Here is a 25,436-nt window from a genome sequence, read left to right on the forward strand (position 1 = left end):
TCCCATTTACCTATTTCATATAAGCAGACATGTTGAATCTCCCTTTGGTCTGTTGCAAGTTCCAAAGCAGTATGAAATGAAGCCAAGGCACTATTGATTTGACACTAATAACGGTGAAGAGAAAGGAGAAAAAGAAAAAAAAAAAGTCATGTCTGAAGTTATCAAAATCATATTATCCATCACATTTTAAAAGAACACAATCAGTTTTGTGTTAATATGAATTTAAATACAATGACGGAGTTAAATCAAATAGCACTGTCACACAGATCGCAGCCTCTGGTTCAATTAGATGAGAGGCAAAACATCCCAGTGGGCAAACTGTGACCAAGTCTTCATTTACACCACTGAACACACTTCCAAAACAGGTCTGATGGTAAATGTATTTTTCCCCACATTCCATATAAACAATATAAAACATAATGCAGAAGCCAGATTAAAAGTCAAAAAGGAAGTATCGCTAATATAAAACAACTCAAATCTGTATTTAAAGAACACAAGAACACAAAGCATGTGCCTGCAAAGTAATAATAATCAATTCTAACACGTACAAAAATACAAATTAAAACCTATGGAATGGAACCTGCCATGTCATGTAAAGAGAGGAAGGAGAAGAAGAGGAAGTGGAAGGATATTGCTGGAGCTTAATAATGTAACAATGATCACCCATTACTCACACAGGATAATCTCTCAGCCTTCGAGATCAGTGTCTGTATTCCTTCTGTTCACTATGAAGCCTGAAATTGACTGTAACACCTGGTAGAGTTGTACCTCAGGACGTGCCACTGCTCCCTGCCCTACCCCCTGCCCACATCTAGAGTGATTTCATTCAGTTTCTTTGTTTCATCAGGGAGAACTACCTGAGATGCTTTACACTGCATCAAGACAGCACAACTGCCAGCAGTTACAGCAGCTGTAAAAGTATAAACCATGAATACTACAAAAGGAAGCAATGACTGAACAAAGATGTTTTCTGGTATGGCAGAAGAGTCCAACCCACCTGCCTTTCTGTTGAGCATATCTGCCCTCAAAGTTACGAGGGAGCCCGTGCAATATACAGCTTGCTCTGTTTTATAGCAGCACACACTCCTCAGCATACCGTAATAGAAAACACTGAAGAGCAGTGTGCCAAATGCTTTCTGCATAAGCTTTCCTTAAGCATCAAGCTCAGTAAATATGCTACAGAGATACTCCTCAGTAACTGAAAGTATCAGTTATCTCCAGGCACTGGAACAACACGCAGAATACAAATTTCTACTCACACTGTTAATTCTTAAAATAACATTAATTACCGCCTACTTACTGTTTCAGAGAGCAGAACGTAAGAATTATGCAGGCGGATGAGTCAGCAAGTAGAGCATCAAGGCTGACTTTTTATAGTTGGGATAATGAGAGCTGAACAAACACAAACGTGCACACAAACGTGCAGTTCCTTGGTCTTTACTTATGCTTCTCTTGAGCATAATATAAAGACAACAGAAAAGATTAAACCATAAAGCTTGTAACATACAGGGCTGCATAACCCTGTATGTTACAAGCCATAATATTAAATACATATTAATACATACAACCCATAATATTAATAATATTAAGGGTAACGTGAATACAATAACGTTGCATGCCTTGATCTTTCTGTTATCAATCGGAACTATGAATTTGTAATGCTCTTTAAGTGAGTACTGCTCCTAACTAAGGACAAGTGAGCAAACAATATCTAAAACCAAAAGGGGAATAGCAGCATTTCTGAAAATAAACCTTATGTGTAAGCTCTGTTGTTGTGGGTTTTTCCCCCCTTAATAATTATGAGTTCATTCTAAAACTCTCGCTCTCAGTTTCAGTGCTTCTTATTACCCTTGCCCAGCCTAGTTCTCCTTCCTATACTCTCCCAACCCTACATTAGGATGATGCTACTGACACCGAGATGTCTGTAAAAGATAACTGAAAAAAGCAAGGGAACATGTCAGCAGTGTATATAGGAATGTAACATCACTGGACGTTTTTATTACTCTGCAGATTGAACACTGTAGCACACCTGAGCAAACCAGTGGTGTTCTGGCTCGTGCCCTTACCTCTCTCTCTAAGTACTTCAGACTGGGCTGCTTTGTCCAATTTATAAAAGCAGATTAAGATCCTTAAAAGGCATTGCTATCTAAATAGAAGAGTAAGCAATATTGCAAGCTAAAAGGCAGAAATGCATCAGACCCAGATCACAATCTTTCACAATTTTTCACTCAGAAGGTGGTGAGGCGCTGGCACAGCTGCCCATAGAAGCTGTGGTGCCCCATCCCTGGAGGTGCTCAAGGCCAGGTTGGATGGGGCCCTGGGCAGCTGAGCTGCTGGGGGCAGCCCTGCCCATGGCACTGGGCGGGACTGGATGATCTTCCATGTCTCCTCCAAACTCATAATATAGAAACCTACCTCATGGAACTACCAGCACATTAGTTTACAATGTGAGGGTAAGCACACCTCCAGTTCAGACATATGTAAAGGAAAGGACCATTTTAATTCCTGTTAGCAACTAGAAAGCATCCTGCTGACCAAGGCAGCAGTAGGCTGACCCTACAGCTTCCACAAGGACAGAAGAAACACATCACAAAAAATAAGCAAGCTACATGCAAGAGGATGCCTGCCAAATGATACAGGCCACAGAAGAGCACTCCTCTGTTCTCTTGCTGCCGCTACCTTCCTCAAAACTGAGCTGCATTTGTGAGAATTAACTGCAAACTGTAGCAAAAGAATGGCCACCGGTATCAAGTTCTTAAGTTATGATATGAGAAGAACGTTCTGGTTTTGTGCTCTTTGGTTGGGTTTCTTTGATGGTATAAATGCTTCAGAAATATTCCCCCAGGGAATTCCCCACCTCGACCCCAAGGGAGGTGGTTGAATCGCCATCCCTGGTTGTGTTTAAGAGCCATTTGCATGTGGTGCTCAGGGATATGATTTAGCGTAGGGTTGTTAGAGTTAGGGTACTATGGTTAGGCTGTGGTTGGACTTGATGATCTTCAAGGTCTTTTCCAACCTGGGTAATTCTATGATTCTATGATTCTGGATTGATAAACACAGCAGTGCAGTTGTCTGGTGTACTTTTACCATCTTGGATTATCCTTCAAGAATAATTGAGCCAAAAGCCACGAGGCTTCTGCTGCGTTGGAATGATACCATTCTGCAACAGCATTCACAACATTTCCATGGAGTATATTCTGCTCGGGTCACAGCTCACCATAGCAACAGAAAACATCCTGTTTTGTTCTTTTAAAAGCAAAAGCAATTATTTGAGGGAAATTACTGCAGATGATTTAGCTGTAAGCGTACAATGCATAAAATGAAAAGCAGAAGATAAATGCTACGCTCTCAGTAGCTAATACTCAGATTTCAGCTTGACAAGCAAAACCCGAATGGCTATTTCTGCCACAAGAAGTTACCAAACAAGGTTATTTACAGAACAAAGTTATAAACACATCTAGTATAAGAATTAGGACTGCAAAGTGCTGTTAAATCAGGCAGGAGCACAAGGCATGCGAGCCTGCAACTAGCAAGAAATTAATCCTCTCTTCTCACTTACCTCACTGCAAGCCTGTACATTCAGACACAATTTATTGAAGTTTACCCAGTTCATTCACATCAGAAAATCATCAGATACCAGGGGGAGGAGATGGGGAAAACGTCAGCCAAAAGAAAAGAAAGATGCAGTACCTCTAATCGCTGTATTCTTCCCTTGAAGAACATGAACAGAGAAGAATTTGGGTAAGCAGATTCTTTCTTTGCAAGAATCTCTTTGGCCTCTTTCAATCCTGCCTTGTTATCGCTGCCATCAAGAGCAAAAAAGGGGCGAACAACTGTGTGGTACCACAACAGAGCTAATCTAAAAGGAACACAAGAGCAGAAATGATTACAGCTCATAAACAGAGACTTAAAGATAATGATCCTGAAAAACAAAGGGTATGCATTTTTTCTCATACAGCCTGATATATAGAACGCAACACTATCCCCATACACCACTGCATGGTGCATGTACAATTCACTGCACATTAACCAAAAGGAAAGTAACCAGCAGGCTCATACTACAAATCAAAGCATCATATCCATTAACTCTTTACAAGGCTATAGATTTTAAAACAGAAAAACCCATAAGCAAGCAGTAAAATGTAATAGTTCACTGGGAAACAAAAATAACACCAGCCAACTCCACTCCCCAGCACATACACACCCCTGAAATCAATGTAAAACAGAAACACATCTGGTGTTTAGAAGGGCAGTTTTCTACATGACCTACATCACTCACAAAGAAATAAGGGCAGAGCACAGAGCTTCTCAGGGCCAGCTGAAGGAATATCTACTCCACTATCACACTGGGAAAAGAATGCTGCTTCTTTCCCCCCAGAAACGTCACAAAAGAAATCAAAAGGAACATTTAACCTCAATGTTTTTCTTAATCAAAAGTATAACTCCTCAAGCAAAAGAAACTAGCTCTGCTGTCTGTATTTCAGAAGACATTTGGCTGTACTTAAGGTAGGTCCAGCAATAGAAGTATCAGTTTGGAGAGAACATGATAACAAACTGCTCTCACTAATGGCTTCAAGTTACATCAGACTAACCCTTCATCCAAGAAAAAGATCTGAATGCAACACAAGGGTTTGGGGAAAAATGAATATGTGAAAGCTTAAAGAACAAAAATGCAATAAGAAAACACTCGATTTTTCTCAGATGCTGAAATTAAACTGGAAAGATTGTTGGTCGATATTAAGTATAAATGACCTTAGTTAGTCTCATACATATAATGGTATGCTCTCCTCATAGAAGAGAATCAGACTACTAAGCACTCAAGGGGATGCTTGTATTTATTGTACTAACATATGGGTTATATTAGACATTAGGTGCTGAAGAATGCAGCACAACACCAACAAACCCCAAGCACACAAATAACTAACAGCAGAGAGATCTAGTGCACTACTAAGTGATGAATTCAATAAACCACAGCACATTAAACAACAAACTGCAAGTTTATTTTACCTGCTGTTGTTTTCTTTAAAGCAACATGACGGTTCTTTTTGGCTTTGATTTTTTTTTCCTTTTTTTACCCCCATCTACTTACTTTCAGTACTAAGTTATCTACCAAAGCATTTCAATATAGCTACTCACGTAGCTAAAGGGGCCTTCATGTCCTTACTTTCACTTGCATACATCAGTGAAGAAAGCCCCTGTAGGCGGTCTCCAGGAAAACCCAGCAGGTTGATGATTTTGAGCAGGTTTGGGGGCACCATGGATATGCAAAGATGAAAAAGTCCATATCCAAAGCTAACAGCACCTTTCAGTCTGTTTAGCGAATCCTCCGTTACACCTTCTGCGGCAACATGATTATCATTTGCAGCGTCAGAAGTCAAGGATTCCTGAGTAGTTTTCTTCTGATAGATTTCCTGAAGCGTATTAATGTCCGTATAGCATTTGTTGTAAATCTTCCAGGCTTTTCGGAGGATCCAGCCGCCTTTTATGTATGCTAAATGTCAAGGAAAAAACAGTTCAAGAAACGTATTTCAGAAGCGGAGCATGATCAGTAGGAAATTCTGTTTAATGTATCCTAGAAAGCTCTCTATTAGCGTTAAATTAACACTATGCAAAGGGTTTTGCAAAAAGAGCTGCTACTGTCACATTAAAGAGATCTTTCATATTAAGGAATACAAACCTCAGTGCTTCTCAGAGACCTTTAAACAGTGCACCACACAAAGGGACTTTCCTGTAGGCAGGAAGAAATACAGAAACCAAAAAGAACCTAATGCTGGATTCTTGCCCCACTTTACAATGAAGACAAAATCACTGTCTGGCAGAGAAAAGAAATGCTTGAAAGAGGTTTTGCCTGAAGTCCAAATCATGTTCAAAGCAAATTTATGGAAAAACACTTAAAATGGAGAAAAATAAACCACAAAAATCCATCCCTTGGGTCAGACAATAACAATTTCAGCATCATTACTACCCACATCCCCCAAACTGTGAAATACAGGAACTTCTAATTAATAATAATAATAATAATAATTGACAGAAACAGGAAAAAAAAAAAAAAAAAAAAAGAATGATAAAAAAAATCTGTTTTCAAATATATTTCAGTTGCCTCACTTCTTAAAGGTGGTAGGAATGCTGTGTTGCAACACCGGAGGGCCTGGGTTCGAATCCCCCCTGTGGCACAAGTGGTAGAAGTGCCGCTCTGCTACACAGGAGGCTCAAATCCCGGGGGTTGGACTCAATGATCTCTAAGGTCCCTTCCAACCCACACGAGACTGTGAGACTGTGATCCCTAACAACCTGGTCTTGTCCTTTCCTAGTTTAGAATGAGAAGCCTGAACCTCCCTGCCCTCTTTACAGGAGGACACGACAGCAGAATATAATGTCAGATTTATGTGCTTGCACAGCACCCATCCTGGTTACAGCACCTCCATCCCTGGACAACAGCACAAGTGGTGAACAGAAAGCAAACACAGAATATACCTGTGTGCATTCACTGCAGAAGCTGACATAAGCATTCTGACTGTGTTCGAGCCCCAGCAATTACAAACTGCGCTAACAGGAATGAAAATGAGAAAAAATAAAAGGATAGAGCAGTGGTGTTCTAAATGGATACCACTGAGTTTGCAGAGATCCGTGTTGTAACTGATGTCAGATGTGGATTCAGAAACTGTGCCTTATGTCAACAACAGGAAAATGCTAACAATGCCCAACCCCTCTTTGTAAATATTTGACATACTAACCAAGTAAATTCCAGGGAAAGCATCATCACTGATTAATTGCTCCTTTTTCAAGTCTAATTATGCAGACCTGGCTCGATAATCTTAAATTACAGTGAGAAAGGTGGCAAAAATTATTATCTCAGATGTGACAGAAGTGTTCTGTCAACATAACAAAGTACCTATTAAATAAATCCTGCATCTTGAGTTCCGTACTAAGCCATTACAAGAATAAAAGCAAACCTTTGCCATGAACCAGCTGCATTATGAGACTTATGTTAGTCCAGTTCTCAGCAATTAGGTCAATTTTTGCTGCACAGAATATTTCAAGAATTTTGTGGTTCACCACAAGATGAATAATCAACAGCTTTTAATAGTAAAGCGATAGACAAAGAATCATAGACTGGCCTGGGTTGAAAAGGACCACAATGATCATCTGGTTTCAACCCCCCTGCTGTGTGCAGGGTTGCCAACCATCAGACCAGGCTGCCCAGAGCCACATCCATCCTGGCCTTGAATGCCTGCAGGGATGGGGCATCCACAGCCTCCTTGGGCAACCTGTTCCAGTGCGTCACCACCCTCTGTACGAAGAACTCTCTCCTAACCTCTAACCTAAAGCTCCCCTGTCTCAGTTTAAAACCATTCCCCCTTGTCTATCCACCCTCGTTAACAGCCATTCTCCCTCCTGTTTATATGCTCTCTTCAAGTACTGGAAGGCTACAATGAGGTCTCCCTGGAGCCTTCTCCAAGCTAAACAAGCCCAGTTCTCTCAACCTTTCCTCGTAGGAGAAGTGCTCCAGCCCTCTGATCACCTTATCTGCCCTCTTCTGGACCCACTCCAAGAGCTCCACGTCCTTCCTGTACTGGGGGCCCCAGGCCTGGACACAGTACTGCAGATGGGGACCCACCCCTTTCTTAATGCAGCCCAGCACATATTTGGATTTCTGGGCTGAAGATCGTCTAGTTTCAACCCCCCCGTTATGTGTAGGGATGCCAATAAGATAACAAAGATGTTCTACTTATTCTACAGTTCACTTTACTGGTAATAGCTTGTGACATGAGCGGGAAACAGTTTAACTTGAGGCTTTACCTTCACCATTGTGCTGCCACACTTTGACCAGAAGATTAACAGATTTGATATGCTCAGATAAAATAATTTAATTTATGATTCCTCAAACATAAAAAAAGAAAGAAATCAAGCCCAATCACCAAGCTGAGATTTCTCAGGAAGAACTTCTCAAGGTAGCTGTCATGCCCATGACAGCAGCTAAGAAAAGGTAATTCAACATTGCTGTTGGAAGCTAATACAAGCTGCTGTATTACTAACTTCTTGATGAAACTATTTTTGTTACATCCATGAGGGTGGAGAGGCAAATGGAAAATGTGTGAGGCATATGAGAAAGCAGCTTGCATGTCATCATATGCTTCTTGTCAAACTGTTCCAGGAAGAAAAAAACACAAGAAATTTTTCACTCATCATCCACTGATCAGCAGAATGTATCCGCCTCTGTACTGGTATGAAATGAGACTCATCTCAGTAATCTGGCTGCTATTTCAGTACAGAAACATCACCACAAAAACAAGATGTTTATACATAATCAGAAAGGTAATGCACTCGTAAAACCTAAAATAACTGACCCAACAAACGGTGTCACGATGGCAGTAACTAACAGTCCCTGACACTGCATTTAACCGCTTCAAATTTTAACTAAAGATTCCAGGTTTATTTTTTCCTCAGTAGAATAACCCAAATATCTTGCATGCTCTGCAGTTCTCTGCTACCCGCTTTAGTTCTCTGAGCAGCAGACAGGTGAGAAAGGGAACAAACACCACTCAGTTATATTACCCAACCCAGTTATAAAGCTGGAGGGTGGGAAGGGAGACAAAACAGCTACAACAGCATCAAAAATAAGAAAACCTTTCTGCAGCAATAGACGTTGATATGGCAATCAAAAGCATGCCATATTTTTCTAGCTAAAACTGTGCATTTTTTCTAGCTAAAACCAAAACATATTCTTGACGCCCTGGCTTGAAAGAAACCAAGTCTCTCTTACAGAAATAATTCTGCCCTTCACAGTAAGATTTTAATGTTTTAAAGGATCTGTGTGTTATTTCCCCAATATCTTTCAGCTGACCAGCAGGGATTTCACTGATAGCTCTGGCTGCCACCCCTTGATGTTCACTAATACCTATGAGAACCTGGAAAGGTGTTCCCTTTGCATGTGACCTTTACCACCTTTTCTGTAAACTCACGGATGAAAGAGTTTTAGGATTGCGCATATGAGAACCCTATAAACAGCTTTTCAGATGAGATGAGGAGGTTTGTATTCAATAAGACAGGATTAGCCTCTTTGGCACGCAAGGACACACTTTGGTGACCAAAGAGTAAGAACTGATTCAGCAGTTTAGACTTGAAAGTGCTTCATTTAAAATTACTTTCACTGCCATCTTGCCATCTGTGTTCTCACAATGCATATGGGACACATGGATTTCCCCAGGTGACCTGGGTGTCAGCTCTTTATGCCTCTTCTCTTATGCAGGCCACACGAAGCACACAGATGATAACCACCTTTGTGCCAACTGCTCTAACACCTCTTTGGGAATATCACAGAATCACAGAATTGTAGGGGTTGGAAGGGACCTCTAGAGATTAAGTCCAACCCCCCTGCCAAAGCAGGCTCCCTACACCATGTCACACAGGTAGGCGTCCAGGCGGGTCTTGAATATCTCCAGAGAAGGAGACTCCACCACCTCCCTGGGCAGCCTGTTCCAGTGCTAATATGGAAAGGACTCCAACCAATCTAAAATACCAAACCAAAACACTGTAATCTGTACTAATTCAACTTATTCATCATATTACATATATAATTGGTAGAAAAATATCTCTACATGCTTATCAAACTTGGGACACTTACCCTTTGACTCAGACGGAACTATGCTCTTCCTCAAAATAGAATCAACTTAATTGATGCAAACAGTTACCTGGCCATATTAGGGTCATGCTTTACTACAAAGACAGCATGCAAAAAATACATACAAACTTTAAAGCCACAACGCACCTGATAATTCTTGTTTTACAAACGAGAGCACAGCCAAGTAGACTTGACAGTCCGCTACAATGATTTGTCTTTGTAGACGATCTATCATGGATAGAGGTGATTTTCGTCCATCGACCTGTTTGGAATAACACAAACACAGAAATTCTAGCAAAGATAACAAAGAACACAGGTCTAAACCTGACAATTAACAAATCCAAAACCAACTACAAGCATTTTTGTGACCAAAACCATGCTAAAATGTCTCTACTTATCAAGCAAGCTCCTGATTAATAAATAGGAAAACTCTGAATATTTGCTATCAGCTTTTTATTATTATTATTAAGATTCTACATAAACTCCGAAAAGATATAAATTCCATAACTTTAATGCACTCACAAACACCTCAGACATGCAACTAAAAGATGATTCTAACCAGAAAAGCAAAGAGAGGAGCATATGGCAAGGGGCAGGGAAAACACAGTGCCACTTAGGAGCACACAGGTTCATTACTTTCTATCAAGTAATGTAAAAACTGAAGAAAAATGACTACTACTTCTGGTACAGATCCACTATATCACGTACTCTTTCTGAATGCTTTATTCTTCCTTCATTATTTAGAATGAAGAAATCTAGAAAGGGGAAAGCTCCCTGGGAACATGCCTGGCACTTTCACGCAGGCTCAATCTCATCCTTTAAGCACTGCTAGAGTGCATATGAATGAAAGTCAGCCTGAAGCAGCTAGGCTAGGAGCTTCCTGAAATAACTCCAGTAGCTCACTAACTTAAGGTCTTAAGAAAATAACTACTAACATTAACATAACACCCTGCTTTAAAAGAGGAAATGCTTAAACGTGACTACTTTATGACACTTAAGATTTCTAACTGACATGTTCATCTTATTTTCTACATTTATTATTTATCTCAGCTGCTCTTCATATATCAAAAACCAGCTAGTAAAAAAGAACAAAACCCAACAAAGCACAGAAGGGAAGTTTCCAGAAATATTTATCCAATATACAATTCTATATTTTACAGATAATGCTCTTACGTTCTTTTTAATTTTATTCTTGATTGTTTCAATAACTCCAGCTTCATCGCTCTCACACAGCTTTTCTGTAGCCTTTAAGTCATCGCATGCCAGCTGCATCTTCTCCTCTTCAAACGTCATCATGGCATTCTGCCGAACACAGAGCAGAGATTTGGGAGATAAAAATGAAATATTGTTATTTCTAGAAAGGCGGCAGGAAGTTTTGGTGAAAGTTTGCATGAAATCTGACTACAAAATTTCCTTTTTCATTATAATATTAACATCAATATGTAAATCATCACATTTACTTCTACAAAGAAGCAAACCAGAGATCTGTGTGTGCCATATCAAAACCTTACAACCAACCAGATCATATTAACTAAGACTTCTCCCCTTGTCTTAATAAAATCTCATACGCTACCAAACCAAGTATGTTGTTACACTGCACTGAGTGCAAGAAGAATTGTGAATTCACTTTCAACGACTGTTACGTAAAGCACCATTTGCTTCCATGAAGAAGATACTGCTTTTATATAACTCATTCATAGAAATAATGGGCCTCCAAAACCATAGAACCATATCACAGAATCACAGAATGGCCTGGGTTGAAAAGGACTACAGTGATCACCTAGTTTCAACCCCCCTGCTATGTGCAAGGTTGCCAGTCACCAGACCAGGCTGCCCAGAACCACATCCAGCCTGGCCTTGAATGCCTCCAGGGATGGGGCATCCACAGCCTCCTTGGGCAACCTAGTCAGTAATAAGAGACAGCTACTGCATAATAAGAAACATGAACCAGAATCCCTATGCGTGTAGGAATGAAAAAAACAATTAGAAAAAAGAAAACACGTATCAGACCAACTGATTCAAATTCAGAAAGAATTTAAGGATAAGTAACTTCTTAATGGGTAGTCAGGCATTGGAATGCACTGCCCAGGGAGGTGGTGGAGTCACCGACCATGGGAGTGTTCAAGAAATGTTTGAATGTTGTGTTGATGGATATGATTTAGATGGGAAGTATTGGTGATGGTTGGACTGGATGATCTTCTAGGTCTTTTCCAACCTTGATAATTCTGTGATTCTGTGATTCTGTAATGCTTTATTAAACAAAAGCCTTGAATGACACAGACGAGCAGAGTGCTGCAGCTATGTTTAGAACAGTAGCTATGCAAGATTTGTTCAAGATCCACTGATGCTGCTCTGTGATGTTACACTGGTACAACGCATCAATTCAAATAAGCAAACCTCAGAAATTCTTCCTCTTTCTCTTCTCCTCTCCTTTCCATTTACTCAAAACCAAATCACACAGCACAGATTTCGTAACCAATATTTACCCTTGTATTGCATGCAGGCATAGAGTGAAGTTAAATTAACTTCATTTACAGCATAGGTAATTCCAGCATACTGCAATAAATTCTGTCTTTAAAAATAATATTACCACTGGTAATTTCAGGTGCAATCTAACATTAATCAGCAACATCAGGATAAAGAGAGCCTAAAATTAAGATCTGTTCACTTTAAAATACATATATATTTATATATATATTATATATAAAATATATATATTATTTATTTATTTATATATATATTCATTCTCATTTTTAATACAGATTAAAAACAACAGCAAAAGCCATTATGAAAATGTTATGAGTGTTACTTTAACAATGCCTCTATTGCACATATAAGAGGGTTTTCTTATGGCCCTTTTAATGGAACACATGAATATTTCATATGTCTGAGAAGCTGAATCACAGAACATTTACTTTCGATTTAAACCACATCAGTCAACAAGATTTATATAATGTATATAATGTAATGACTTGTTTTCTGCATACCCTTCACCTAACACTTTGCAAAAACTAAGTCTCATAAAAAGAAACAGATTGAAGCATCCCCCACTACGAACTCATGGGTTCACACACAAACATTTACCTCCACCATTATGAACTCATGCATTAATGCACAAACATCAACCACAGGAGCAGGGATGTATGTTTAGGATATATGTTTCCTCTCTGCTCCCATCTACTCACCAAAAAACTGACAAAGCTGGCTCCAAAACTCATTAACGGGCTATGATTTCTGCAAAGAAAACAAAGAGCAGTTAACTCTATTTACACACATTTCCTATTGTAAAGATTGATATTACACCTCTTGATTTTGAATCACACATCAGTAAATAAATGTAGGCGACTTTTGGTTGGTGGGTTGGTGGGGTTGGCTTGTTTAGATGTTGAGTTCCATCATTCCACAAAATGCAATGGAAACGGAAAGGCAAATTATCATTATACATGGGCACATCTATTCATCACACCAGAACTTGAATATATCTACAAATAATTTTTACACACTAAGCTGTTGATTTTATTTATTAAGTGCAACCACCACCATAGAAACACATTTACAGCATGTCAGAAACAAATAACTTCAAGCTACCAAAGCTTCAAAATCCACTGATTTTACTCTTCTTCACCATCTATCACTACCACTTTGACCTCGCACACAAACGTTAAGTGGTTCTATGAAGAGAATCCCACCTCACCCTCCACCCACAAAGCGAACTCATTTCAATTAGAAATAATAAATCATACGCCACGGGAGCTGTTAGAAATAAAAGTCGCTACAAAGCACAAGGGTTTTCGTTCCTCTATTCTAAAGAAAGAACATGTATCTTACTCCACTACATGGAACAGTTCTAAGACTGTTCGCCATCCCTAGATGTGTTTAAGAGCCGTTTGGATGTGGTGCTTAAGGATATGATTTAGTGTAGGGTTGTTAGAGTTAGGGTACTGGTTAGGCTGCGGTTGGACTTGATGATCTTCAAGGTCTTTTCCAACCTGGGTAATTCTATGATTCTAAGACAACTTGCTGCTTAAAAAACCAGATTAGGTATTTTCCTCTTTGCTGTCTTCTTCCAGCCTCACCGCTTTGCTCCAGAGCATGTAACCTCTACCATACATCTCAAGGGCACACACACTGCAGCACCAACACTGCACACCCACAGCTGCCCAACAGACCAGCACAAGAAATGGTTATGCCCCTGCCCTCATGTACAAAGTCACACTTACGTCATACCTTCAAGAAAGCTCAAAAATAAAGTGAGCGTTTCCCCAGGGCGGTGGTTGAGTCACCATCCGTGGATGAGATTAAAAGCTGTTTGGATGTGGTGCTCAGGGACATGATTTAGCAGAGGGTTGTTAGGGTAGTTTGGTTAGGTTGTGGTTGGACTCGATCTTAAAGGTCTTTTCCAACCTGAGCAACTCTATGATTCTAAGACTTCCCAGCTTCCCAAATCTGTGCATTCAGAGAGATAACAGGTTGGCCAAGCCAACCAGGTAGGCAAATCTGGGATAAATATCTATATATATTTTAAACATCATTTCAGAATCCCAATTTGGTACCTGTAGATAATCAGTGTTTCATACTGAAACCAATTCAGAGCAAACTCAAAGTCGTCGCCCTCAACAGCCTTATAAAACAGAGGGGGGAAAGAGCGACAAAGCAAAAAGGTGTGCCATAAATCATTAATTCGGGTTTTATGCCTGTATTAAAACTTTGCAAAACAGAGCCAAGATGGGGAAGGTTTGTTTCCTCTGCACGCAGACACTGACTGAATATGCTTGGCAACATTTGGCTCTGAGAAGGAAGCAGCATCCACACATTCCTTAGGACTTGGCAAGGAATATAGGAATCTTCTCACCAAAGCATAAACGCAAATTAAATACCGCGGAACTACAGAACAAATAGTAGAAGAGATCCATACGAAAATATTTTCGATTTGAGATTGTTATTTCTTTTTTTAATGAATAGTTATAAATACAGATCTTTCTGCGACAGAAATAGCTGCTGAACCTTAAAATGCTTGAAACATATCAGATTTAGAAATAAAGTGATTCCCAACTGTATGCTGAGCTCCTTCAAAAGGAGCGTGGAACCAGTTAAAGGGAGGTGATCCTGCCCCTCTGCTCTGCACTGGTGAGACCTCACCTGAGTACTACATCCAGATATGGAGTCCTCAGTACAGGAGAGACATGGACCTGTTGACAGTGTGTCCAGAGGAAGGCCACAAAAATGATGTAAGGGATGGAACACCTCTGCTATGAGGACAGGCTGAGAGAGCTGGGGCTGTTCAGCCTGGAGAAAAGAAGGCTGCAAGGCGATCTGATAGCAGCCTTTCAATATCTAAAGAGGAACCAGAAGAAAGAAAGGAGCAAACTCTTCAGCAGGGTCTGTGGTGATGGAACAAGGGGAAATGGTTACAAGCTCAGAGGGTAGATTTAGGTTAGATAAAATCTTTTACAGTGAGGGTGGTGAGGCAGTGGAACAGGTTGCATAGGGATGTGGTTGATGTCCCATCCCTGGAGATGGCTGCGGTTGAACTTGATGATCTTCAAGGTCTTTTCCAACCTGGGTAATTCTATGATTCTATAGAGTCTATACTGACACGGTCACAAGGTGCAGAATTCAACTCAAACGAACACTGGGATGCTGCATTATCCAAGTTGTCTTCATCACTTTGAAGCAATAGCCTCCACATAGCAAAGAACAGTCACAAGACTTTTAGATAGACCAAAGACAAAGGAAAATCTGGCGTCAGTCAGATAAATCCCATGATGAAACCAGTGAACTACATTTTCTCTCACAAATTCATGCATATAATTTTGTGGACTGTCCCGTGTTATCTCCACACTGTCTTCTCAGCAACTTCCTGCAGTTCAATGAATAGATAAAACAAGTCTTGCACATTTAAATAATATCATGTTCCAGGGGCTGTTCTCCTAATAACAATAAGCGCTTTTGATTTGCTAGTTAACCAAATAAAAAGTAACCGGCAAGATCTGAATTTACTAACTACTAATTCAAGTAAGTTTCACCTGCATCACACTTCAGGGATGCTATTCAAAGAAAGCACCACAACGCCATAATATCAAAGACCCTAAATACTGAAGGTAGCCACTCACCTTTGCTTTCTGTGAATACTAAGTTTACTAAACTTAAACTCACTGAAATAGATCTCTTTTCCAGCTATATAAAATTTTTATATGAGACGCTGCTTCTCCCAGTTAATCCCAAGCCATTCACCTCCTTTCACGGCACAGCTTCAAGATGACAACTCTACAGCTCTAAATACAGCTTCATTTAATCATTTTTTTGAATTGAAATACATTAGAAGAAAAATCATTTATTTTCCAGCATTTTTCCCTATACTCATTTTCATTATATTACATCCCCTCCAAATACATTAAAGGCACTACAGTCCAGCTCGCACTTAACTTTAAATAACATAGAGTGATTAACCCACCCAATACAGCCCCCAGCTTTTCTAGGCACTGCTGCTTTTGTCACGACCTGCTAAGAATTCCAGTCACACAGATGGCGACGCTCAGGATGAAACAAAACAAATTGTTCTCCTCCAAAGCAGGAGACGGAAGCGCAATGAAAAATTAAGAATTTGTCTAAGTTCATAGATAAATATAGAAGCAGCTAATGAATATTTTAAAACGAGCAGAAACACGATGTACACACAGCAATAAGGAATTTACTGCAAAACATAACACTACTTTGGCCAAAGTTTTCTCTCGACTATATTCTAAATATTATTTATGAGATTACAGACATAGGCTGGATCTTTATATGAGTTCAACTGGAACTGGGTCTGTTTAGCCTTGAGAAAAGAAGGCTGAGCGGAGACTTGATCCAGGTTTATAAATACCTGAGGTGTGGGAGCCATAGTGGTGAGGCTGGTCTCTTTTCAGTAGTGTGTGGGGACAGGACTAGGGGTAATGGGATGAAACTACAGCATAGGAAGTTCTGCACGAATGTGCACAAGAACTTCTTTACTGTGAGGGTGACGGAGCACTGGAACAGGCTGCCCAGGGAGGTGGTGGAGTCTCCTTCTCTGGAGATATTCAAGACCCGCCTGGACGCCTACCTGTGTGACGTGGTGTAGGGAGCCTGCTTTGGCAGGGGGGTTGGACTCGATGATCTCTAGAGGTCCCTTCCAACCCCTACAATTCTGTGATTCTGTGATTCACATCTTGGCAGACACTGGCATATCAAATAGCTAACTATCCTTCAAAGCCAGTTTATTTAAAATAAGTTAGTTGGCTTTGACATAAGGTCCACATACTAACACACCTCCTCTACAGTCTCCACCAGAATGGCTAATAAGTCACATTTCTGTTTACCTTTCTGTCATATATCCACAAACCCTTAACTGCCAGATTTTGTTCCATTTGGCAAATGTATCTCTTCAGCTCCCTCCATCCTTTTTACCACTTCATTTGGCAGCAACACCTGTTTCTGACTTGAAGGCCAAAAATCCACGCGTCACATTCAATATGATCTTCTCTATGTATTCAGGTCAGTTTTCTAGTAATGTGCACCCTTTAGTCCAATGCACTGTCTAACCCTGAGAAATGAAATCTTACTTTAAGGTACACATTTACTACACATGTAAAACACTGCTGCTAAAAACAGCTTCCCTCATATCTATCTCTCCTTTCTATCGAGCAGCTGCTCGCCTGCCTCTGTCACAGTAATAAATAACAGCTCACGGGGTTGCTATCAGGGCATTCAGGACTCCTTTGTGTGCTGTCAATCAGGATGCCATCAGCCTTCACCCCGCTGTCTTACGTCAGTTCCCACTCTCCTGTCCTTATCTTTAGAGAAACTACTAAAACATCTTCACTTAATTTTCCCTCTTAAGGTTCCCTTGCCGAGCTCCATAAACAAGAGTTTCAACAGCAGCGAGACAATCTACCTACTGATCAATGCTGGCTTAATGTCACCTTGCATTCCCATTACTTATTTTCATCTGTTGCCTAAAACTCCAGGTTTTAAAGATACGTGTATTAAGCATTTCTCTTGGTTTTGTTTTCTTTTATTCTTCTGCAAACCTTCCTTCACCCAAACAGGTCATACAGCACGTTTTCCTTCACTGACCCCATTCTTTAAACCTGCCCATGTTTTTAGAATCATGCTTCCGCCACACTGTCCTTATTTTCTCCTGAGAAGATCTTATAGCACACATCTCACCCACCTTGTTCCATTTCTCTTCTCATTTATGCAAAGTCGAAAACTTCATTAATCCATCTGAGAAGTAAGAGCCATTCATAATACAGGCAAACATTTCTGCAGCAGGAGACAGAAGGCTGCTGGATTTATAATATCCCTAATCTTCTGTTCTATGCTGTGAGTCAACGTTCAGTTAAAAAGCTTCTGATTATACTTGACAGTCTTCTCCCTTCTTAGCTGAAGGATGTTTTTTTAAAGCCATTTCTGAATTGGAAATGCTCTTAAAAAAAAAAAAAAAAAAAAAAAGAAGAATCGGCAAAAAAACGCTTTTAGCATCTTCTATTCTTAAATGTTAAGGAATCCACAAAACAGGAATGCAGAAAGAACACACCAATTCAGCATTCTTACGAGTGCCAAGGTAGTCCACCAAAGCAATGCCACCCCGCAGGCTGGCTCTGGGCTCCACCTGCAATGCCAAGTCCTTGGTTAACCTTCACATAGTACTCACCAGTTTAACCCCATCGGAACTCACAGAATCACAGAACTGTAGGGGTTGGAAGGGACCTCTAGAGATCATCGAGTCCAACCCCCCTGCCAAAGCAGGCTCCCTACACCACGTCACACAGGTAGGCGTCCAGGCGGGTCTTGAATATCTCCAGAGAAGGAGACTCCACCACCTCCCTGGGCAGCCTGTTCCAGTGCTCCGTCACCCTCACAGTAAAGAAGTTCTTGTGCACATTCGTGCGGAACTTCCTATGCTGTAGTTTCATCCCATTACCCCTAGTCCTGTCCCCACGCACTACTGAAAAGAGACCAGCCTCACCACTATGGCTCCCACACCTCAGGTATTTATAAACCTGGATCAAGTCCCCCTCAAGATCCACAAACCCAAATAGCAAAGAAACCAGTTTCAGTTTGCTTTGGAATATCAGTTCTCCTTAGGGTCACCAAGGCAATCCAATGTCCCAGAGCAGCATTGACTTTACACAACATCAGTCCGATGGCAGGCGAGGAAGTAACAAAGGTAATAACGAAATAAGAAATGAAAAGCAGAAGCAAAACTAGTCGCTTCTAGGGAACAATTCTAATTAATCAAACAACATGCTTAACAGAACTGAAGTCTCACCACATAGTTGAGTTTTCAAATAAATAACCCTGTAGGTTCTTGAAAAGTTTCTGTAGCGTGGGTTTTTTTTTCCATTTCTGCCTTCACTTTCAGCAGTTATCATCTGATAACCATTAACACACGCTCACATCAGGCTATGTTCAAGAAGCTGCATTTCATCAGACAGCTCTGAGCCCTAATGTTGCAAAGTGACACACATCACACAGAACCATGGAGAACTCCCATCAGCTGCTCCTTCAGCCTACAGTCCCATTTGGGGAGAGGTTCTACTTGATAATGTCAAGTGCATACCAACAAAAACATTCTTATTTAAGGTTGTATGCAAATAAACACACAACTATATTACTTAAGTCCTCGTAGGGAAGAACGCATTCAAAACAAGTACTGAAGTGAAAGCTATTGACCAAAGGAAGTTCCCCAGACGTCTCCAGAACTTGAGTTTGTAGGAGATTAATCACAGAAGGACCTGGTTTGGAAGGGACCTCAAGGATCATGTAGTTCCAACCCCCCTGCCTGGCAGGGCCACCAAACATACACATTTACTAGATCAGGTTGCCCAGGGCCCCGTCCAACCTGGCCTTGAACACCTCCAAGGACGGGGCATCCACAACCTCCCTGGGCAGCCTGTTCCAGGACCTCACCACTCTATAGAGCATGCTTTGCTCTATTTTCTTTCCTACCACTTCATGAAACTGTAATATACACCTCACCTGCATCCCAATAAAGGGCTGCCAGTTCCAAGCAAGAACCCTGCTTCGTATTTTGGGACAAGGCAGGCGATTTTCATAGTCAACATGAAAACAAGATGGTGATTATTAGTTTAAGAATGGCAAAACCACTTAACCTAATGAAGGAATTCCAATTTACACCTGGTGGGTAGTGTTCAAAGGCCCAAATCAAACAATACACTGAAGCTAAAGGGCACCTTCTGATAAAAATCAAACAAAGAAGCCCGCACCTGGAAAAATATAAAGAAGAGATAAGCTTCTGCACTTGTGAAGTGAGATCTATGGAAGCAAATGTTACGGATAAACAAGGAAAGAATTTGCAGAAGACATCATTTCTTATCCTCTTCGTACTGCAGGGAGAACCAAACTGCATTTTGAACACAGGAACCACAGCCACTGTAATCCCAAGCATTACCCTACAACATAAGAATGCTGCTTATCTAGGATTCCTGGACTGCTCCTAGATTCATATCAGTGAGAGAAAGCAAAACAAGAGAGGGCAGAGCAAGAAAACCTGTAAGATCTTCCTTAACTGGCACCCTGAAAGAAAGAAACAACCTATGACATCAGCCACACGAGAAACCAGCAACTCATACAAGCACGAATTGCGTGCAGGCGTATAAGGGACGGAGCTGGGACCTTCCCCATCACCTGCAGGGCTGCAATGAGCTCTACACCACAGAACCAGCTGGCAGCAAGGCAGCACTACGGAACAGGGCAGCACGTACTAAGGATGGAACAAAACCTTCCAGGCTGTGATAGGTACGCAGTGATGCAGTACTCTGCCATTTAAGAGGAGGAAGAAGGGTTTTGAAGCTCCAAGTCCCCTTCCAGCCGCCCTTTTGCACCAAGCTTCACCTTTAGCAAATAAAACTTCAGCGCTTTGGTACAGCATCGCTGACTAAGCGTTATTCTAAGCCAGCGGAGGTATTTTTAATCACACAGACAACAGCCGCACACAGCACATCAATTATTCACAAGAGATGCACGACTACAGCAGCCCCAGCCCGGGGCAGCTACACGGGGAAATGCCCTGGGGCTCACCGGTACTTCTTGAAGAGCTGGTCGGATTCACGGAAGCCGTTGTTGAGCAGCATGTTGATGCCGGCCAACGCCAGCTCCGAGTCCTCGATGGGTAACGGAGCTTCCCCGTCTTCCCGCCGAGCCGGCGGCAGCTCCGAGCCGGCCATGACGGTGAGGGGACAACGGGACGAGGCCGGCTCTTTCCTTCCCTTATCTCTACAGCGGAGGAAGGAGCCGTGTGCCCGCAGCCGGGCCGCGTCCCCTCAGCCGCCCTACAGCGCTGAAGCACCCCGGAGCTGCCTCCCTCCCGCCCGCAGCCCTCGGAACCCGGCGGCGCCCGCCTCGCTCCACAAGGCGCAGGCGCTGAGGGGAGGGCGCAGGCGTAATGGCGGTCGGCTGTCTGAGGGGCGGTGGGTGCTAACGGGCGGGGGGAGGGTTCTGCCTGCCGCTGAGCTGGGTGGATGAGGCACGAAGCGAGAGGAAGGTTGTGTGGGGAGCTTTGGGAGTGTCTATGGTAGGGATGTGAGCCTCTGGATCCTCCCACCATCCCTCTCGTCCTCTGTTAAAGGCGACCAGGTGAGGAGGATGACGTTAGGATTCCTCAGAGAAAGCTCTGCCGCCCTCGTATGGCCGCTGCCCCTCCTCTGACACACAGCGGGCGCTGATGTAAGCTTGGAGGGGGTTCTTTTGTGGATCTCTCTCCACACACACACACAGACATACATATATGTGTATATATTTTTACCTCTTGTTTCTTTCCTCAGTTACCGCAGCGTCACCCCCTGCCGCACGACCCTCCTCACAGGCAAACAGCAAATGGATGCGAGGTTCTCCACAGAACCCACTAAGTTTTTCAGCTGGTGTGAAAGTAAAGAGCTTCTCTCCTAACACACATTCCTTTAGCGGGGAATAGAGCTGCCTTCTTTTTTTTTTTTTTTTTTTTTTTTTTCGATTTTAATTAGTGGCAGCATTCACTCAAGCAGTGACTGCAGTTCACAGAATCACACAGAATCACAGAATGACCCGGGTTGGAAGGGACCTCAAGGATCATGCAGTTCCAACCCCCCTGCCTGGCAGGGCCACCAAACATACACATTTACTACATCAGGTTGCTTGTTTCCAGAGCAGTGCTTTTGACTTTCCCAGCCTAAGCCCAGCAGGTTTGGGGTATTTGCTCCCTGCCCCTCCTCACCTCTATTAGCTGTAATGTGAACCTGCCCGTGGAGCTGGCAGCAATAATCACAGCGTTTTGCAAGTTGTGTTCAGCCTTGTTTTGCACGTTGTCCTAAACAATGGGTATATGAGAATGTACACCTAGCAAAAATAGATCCATTCCAGCTCCAAAGAGCCAAGTACCTGGACTGAAAATACACCCGTTAGGGACATACTCTGTACCTAAACTCTTTCGGAAAGATGCTTTTCGAAAAGCAAGGAATATGTAATGCAGGGAGCCTTCTAAAATCTACCAGGTACAAATCAGGTACTTTGGCTGATTCCCAGCCCCTCTGAACAAAGCGTGACTCTCAGGTGGTTTAAATAGAGCGTGCCTTCTGTTACACTGCACATCTCCCAAACAGCATCTCCAAGGCTTTCGGGAAGTCAGCACAGAGGGTGTGGGGAACCACATGCTCTTCTGTGTATTTATTGCTCATCTGTGAAACTTGGCCTCCTGTATTCAAACAGCCTCATAAAAAGGAAGTTACAGCTTGCAGTTTATTCGCTGTTTCAGTTGTGTGTAAGACACCGCATTGCAGATAACCATATGGGAGTAATTATTATTGTTTTTTAACTATTTATTTTTATCTCCCATGCAGGCTTTTGTGGGCAGGGAGTGGTTTATATTTTGATTTCCCTTAGTCATATATAATCCGTTTGGCCAGGAAGCAATGAGTCTAATGGGCTCCCTGAGAATCAGGAATAGAGGAGACAAACTCCTACCTCTGAGTACTATTTCTGCGGATCAACAAAGAGCCAAGTCCTTTGTGAAACACCTGCTTCTTTTCCAAAGCTAGACCTGATTTCCTAGTCCCCATAGCTGAGTAATAGTGTAGCAGATCTGTGTGCTCTCTACAGGCTTTTTGTTCTATAGGGTTCTCGCCCTAAGGAGCAAGAATTCTTTGAGGTCTTTCTAGCACCCAGCCTGCACTCAGGCAAGGCAGTTATCATCTTTTTGTCTGTTACAAATGCTTTTATATCTATTTATTTTGAAATACCAGACGTGAGTATTTAAACCAAGTCTCCAGAAACACGGCTCTAAATCTGTGGAAGAACTTGTCAGAATAGTTCTGCATTTCAGCTGCTCTGGTAGAAAGGTAACATGTTTAAATGTTACTACTGAAACAGGGTGACAGCTGCAGTTTACATCTAGTTTGTTAGCACAGCAGCGCCCATATTGTTATGGACTGCATTAGAACTGCATTTTTCAAATGAACTTGATTAGAAACCAGCAGGGCTGTAAGTCTGCCACGTAACAGCAGATGAGGTCTTGTGATGGGTTACCGTTAGTTTTATTCACATGCAGGATGTGGTACTGCTGATTCAGCCTACCAAGAACGGTCTGAGGAACACAGAAATGAACAGAGTGACACGTGTTACTTCTATTGACTGACCTAAGCTGGTGTGTACTTCTCAGCATCAATACTATAGACATCTTTGAGGGTGACGGAGCACTGGAACAGGCTGCCCAGGGAGGTGGTGGAGTCTCCTTCTGTGGAGATATTTAAGACCCGCCTGGACGCCTACCTGTGTGACGTGGTGTAGGGAGCCTGCTTTGGCAGGGGGGTTGGACTCGATGATCTCTAGAGGTCCCTTCCAACCCCTACAATTCTGTGATTCTGTGTGATCTTTGTTGTTATATACGTATATTTTAACCCCTGACAGCAGAGTATCATCAGTGCAATAGGTGCTCACAAGAATTTCAGCCAGTAAATTCAGCAGAGGTTCAACCGGTGACCAGCTTCCCACTTACCTCACAGCTCAATGCAGTTTGGCATTGGATAACCCATGCTACTGTTATCTCTTACCTAAAGAGACTGAGCAGACTGGTTTGTAATCACTGAAGGACAATACAGTAAGTTAATGATGGGAAGCAAGAATTGCACCGCAAACAAATTAATTGGTCTAAAATCTCCAAGATTTTTACTCAGTTTTTCTTGCCACTTGTTAAAGAAATAAAAGACAAATTAGCAACAGTTTTTGCATCCTGTAAGAGATGAAAATGTAGTATTTTTGTATTCCTTTTGTAGGACACTGTTATCATAGTTCAGTGTAGCCTGTTCCTTTAGATACTAAATCACTCTTCCCATTGACAAGCTTTCCAAGCTTCTGGCCTGTCTTTGTGCTTCTGACAAGGAAAATTCCTGCAGTCATCACCTTTATAGAATCTCTGAGTTAATAACTTTTTCAGCAGTATTTTTCCTCTGTAAGTCTAACTGGAATTTAGCACTACTGTAAATTCCATAAGTCACAAAGAATGGCAAAAATGGTAGGAAGAAGGAATCAATTATTAAAGAAAGCATAAAGATTTATCTGTAGCATCTGAGAGAAGGAGCTAGAAGCAAGGAAGTCCTGTGCTAAGATTTTCTTGAGTTTCATTTCTTCACTCTGTAATAAAGTGAGTCCCACTTGTCCAGGGCCCTTCTCCACTGTGTCTGGTTGAGGCAATCCAACTCCTTGCTGCTTGCTCAGAGTGCCCTAAATCTGATTTCATTGGGTTTCTTTTTACCTATTTTGTTCCAGAATTCTACATCTATCCTGGAACCCCTCTCTTTATATGTGTGCATATAAAGTGTGGAAAATAATAAGGAAAATCAGAAGACTTCTCCCACGTTTTTTCTATTTCCAATACAAGCCTGCAGAAACAGCTGCTGTAATTATGAATTCCATTGGAAGGTGTGCCATTCTGGTTAAATATCAGGTGCATCCCCATTGCTAATTACACAGGGGTGGAGGAAGCCAGGATGTAGCTATTTAGCTGTTGGAAGGATGGCTTTCTGTGTCAGTCACTCAAGCTGGTGAATACACTAAAACGAGTATCCTCTCTTTTTGAATATATTGCATTTTCTAAGGGGAAAAAATATCAAAGTTCTTAAGAACGTTTCTAAGGAAATGTAATTTTCAAGCAGCTAAAGCTATTTGTTCTTGTGCTTTGTTCCTCAGATAGTAGTCGTGGATCTCACAGTAATGAAGGTTCCTGCCTATTGTGTCTTATCACTTCAATATTAATGAGTGGCGAGCTCTACATCTGTTATCATCACACATTTTCCATCCTGAACAGCAACTAAGCAATACTACAAAGCTGAGCTAATCTTCAGAGCTTTCACTTCATGTTTTCCTATTAACATCTATTGTCATTTTAAGAACTAAACCCTGCCTAAGGCCATGCATTGAAATGACTGTCTCTTCTGTCAATAAATAGAGACCATGCATACATTTCCTGGTAAAGTAAAACACGTTTCATGAGCCTCTTCATCCAAATTATTTCAGGGGTGCTGAAATTGAGTGTCTTGACTCTTTCTTCTGATCTAAGAGTGTTATAATAGTAGCAGTTAAAAGAATAATTTCTGCTTGTGGCAGAGGACTTCAGTCCAGAATCTGCTGCTTCTTCCTCTCATAGACTTTCAGTTTTCTTGCTTAGTTTTCATAGGCAGCCCTTCCTTTATTGAGAAACTACCAGTTGGACAGTGACTGATTCCTCAGTCCTGCTCTCTTGAGCATTCATTTGTGGCTGCCCTTTCCTGTTTCCTCAGAACATGCAGTCTGTAACCGT

General features: G+C 41.6%; 1 protein-coding gene across 1 annotated transcript in view; it reads right to left on the reverse strand.

Moving 5' to 3' along the window:
• TTC39C (tetratricopeptide repeat domain 39C) overlaps positions 1-21,030 on the reverse strand; it is a 31,175-nt gene extending 10,145 nt beyond the window's left edge. Inside the window, exons 1-7 of the mRNA XM_015855396.3 lie at positions 20,690-21,030; positions 12,808-12,856; positions 10,796-10,924; positions 9,770-9,884; positions 5,137-5,491; positions 3,691-3,859; positions 11-104 (exon numbers count right to left, since the gene is read on the reverse strand). Of these exons, the coding sequence (XP_015710882.2) occupies positions 11-104; positions 3,691-3,859; positions 5,137-5,491; positions 9,770-9,884; positions 10,796-10,924; positions 12,808-12,856; positions 20,690-20,835 (1,057 nt within the window). The 5' untranslated portion in view covers positions 20,836-21,030. The remainder of the gene's footprint in view (positions 1-10; positions 105-3,690; positions 3,860-5,136; positions 5,492-9,769; positions 9,885-10,795; positions 10,925-12,807; positions 12,857-20,689) is intronic.
• Positions 21,031-25,436: the final 4,406 nt, after the last annotated feature.

This window comes from Coturnix japonica, chromosome 2, assembly GCF_054131305.1.
Source record: "Coturnix japonica strain WE chromosome 2, WE-NBRP24, whole genome shotgun sequence".
NCBI lineage: Eukaryota > Metazoa > Chordata > Aves > Galliformes > Phasianidae > Coturnix > Coturnix japonica.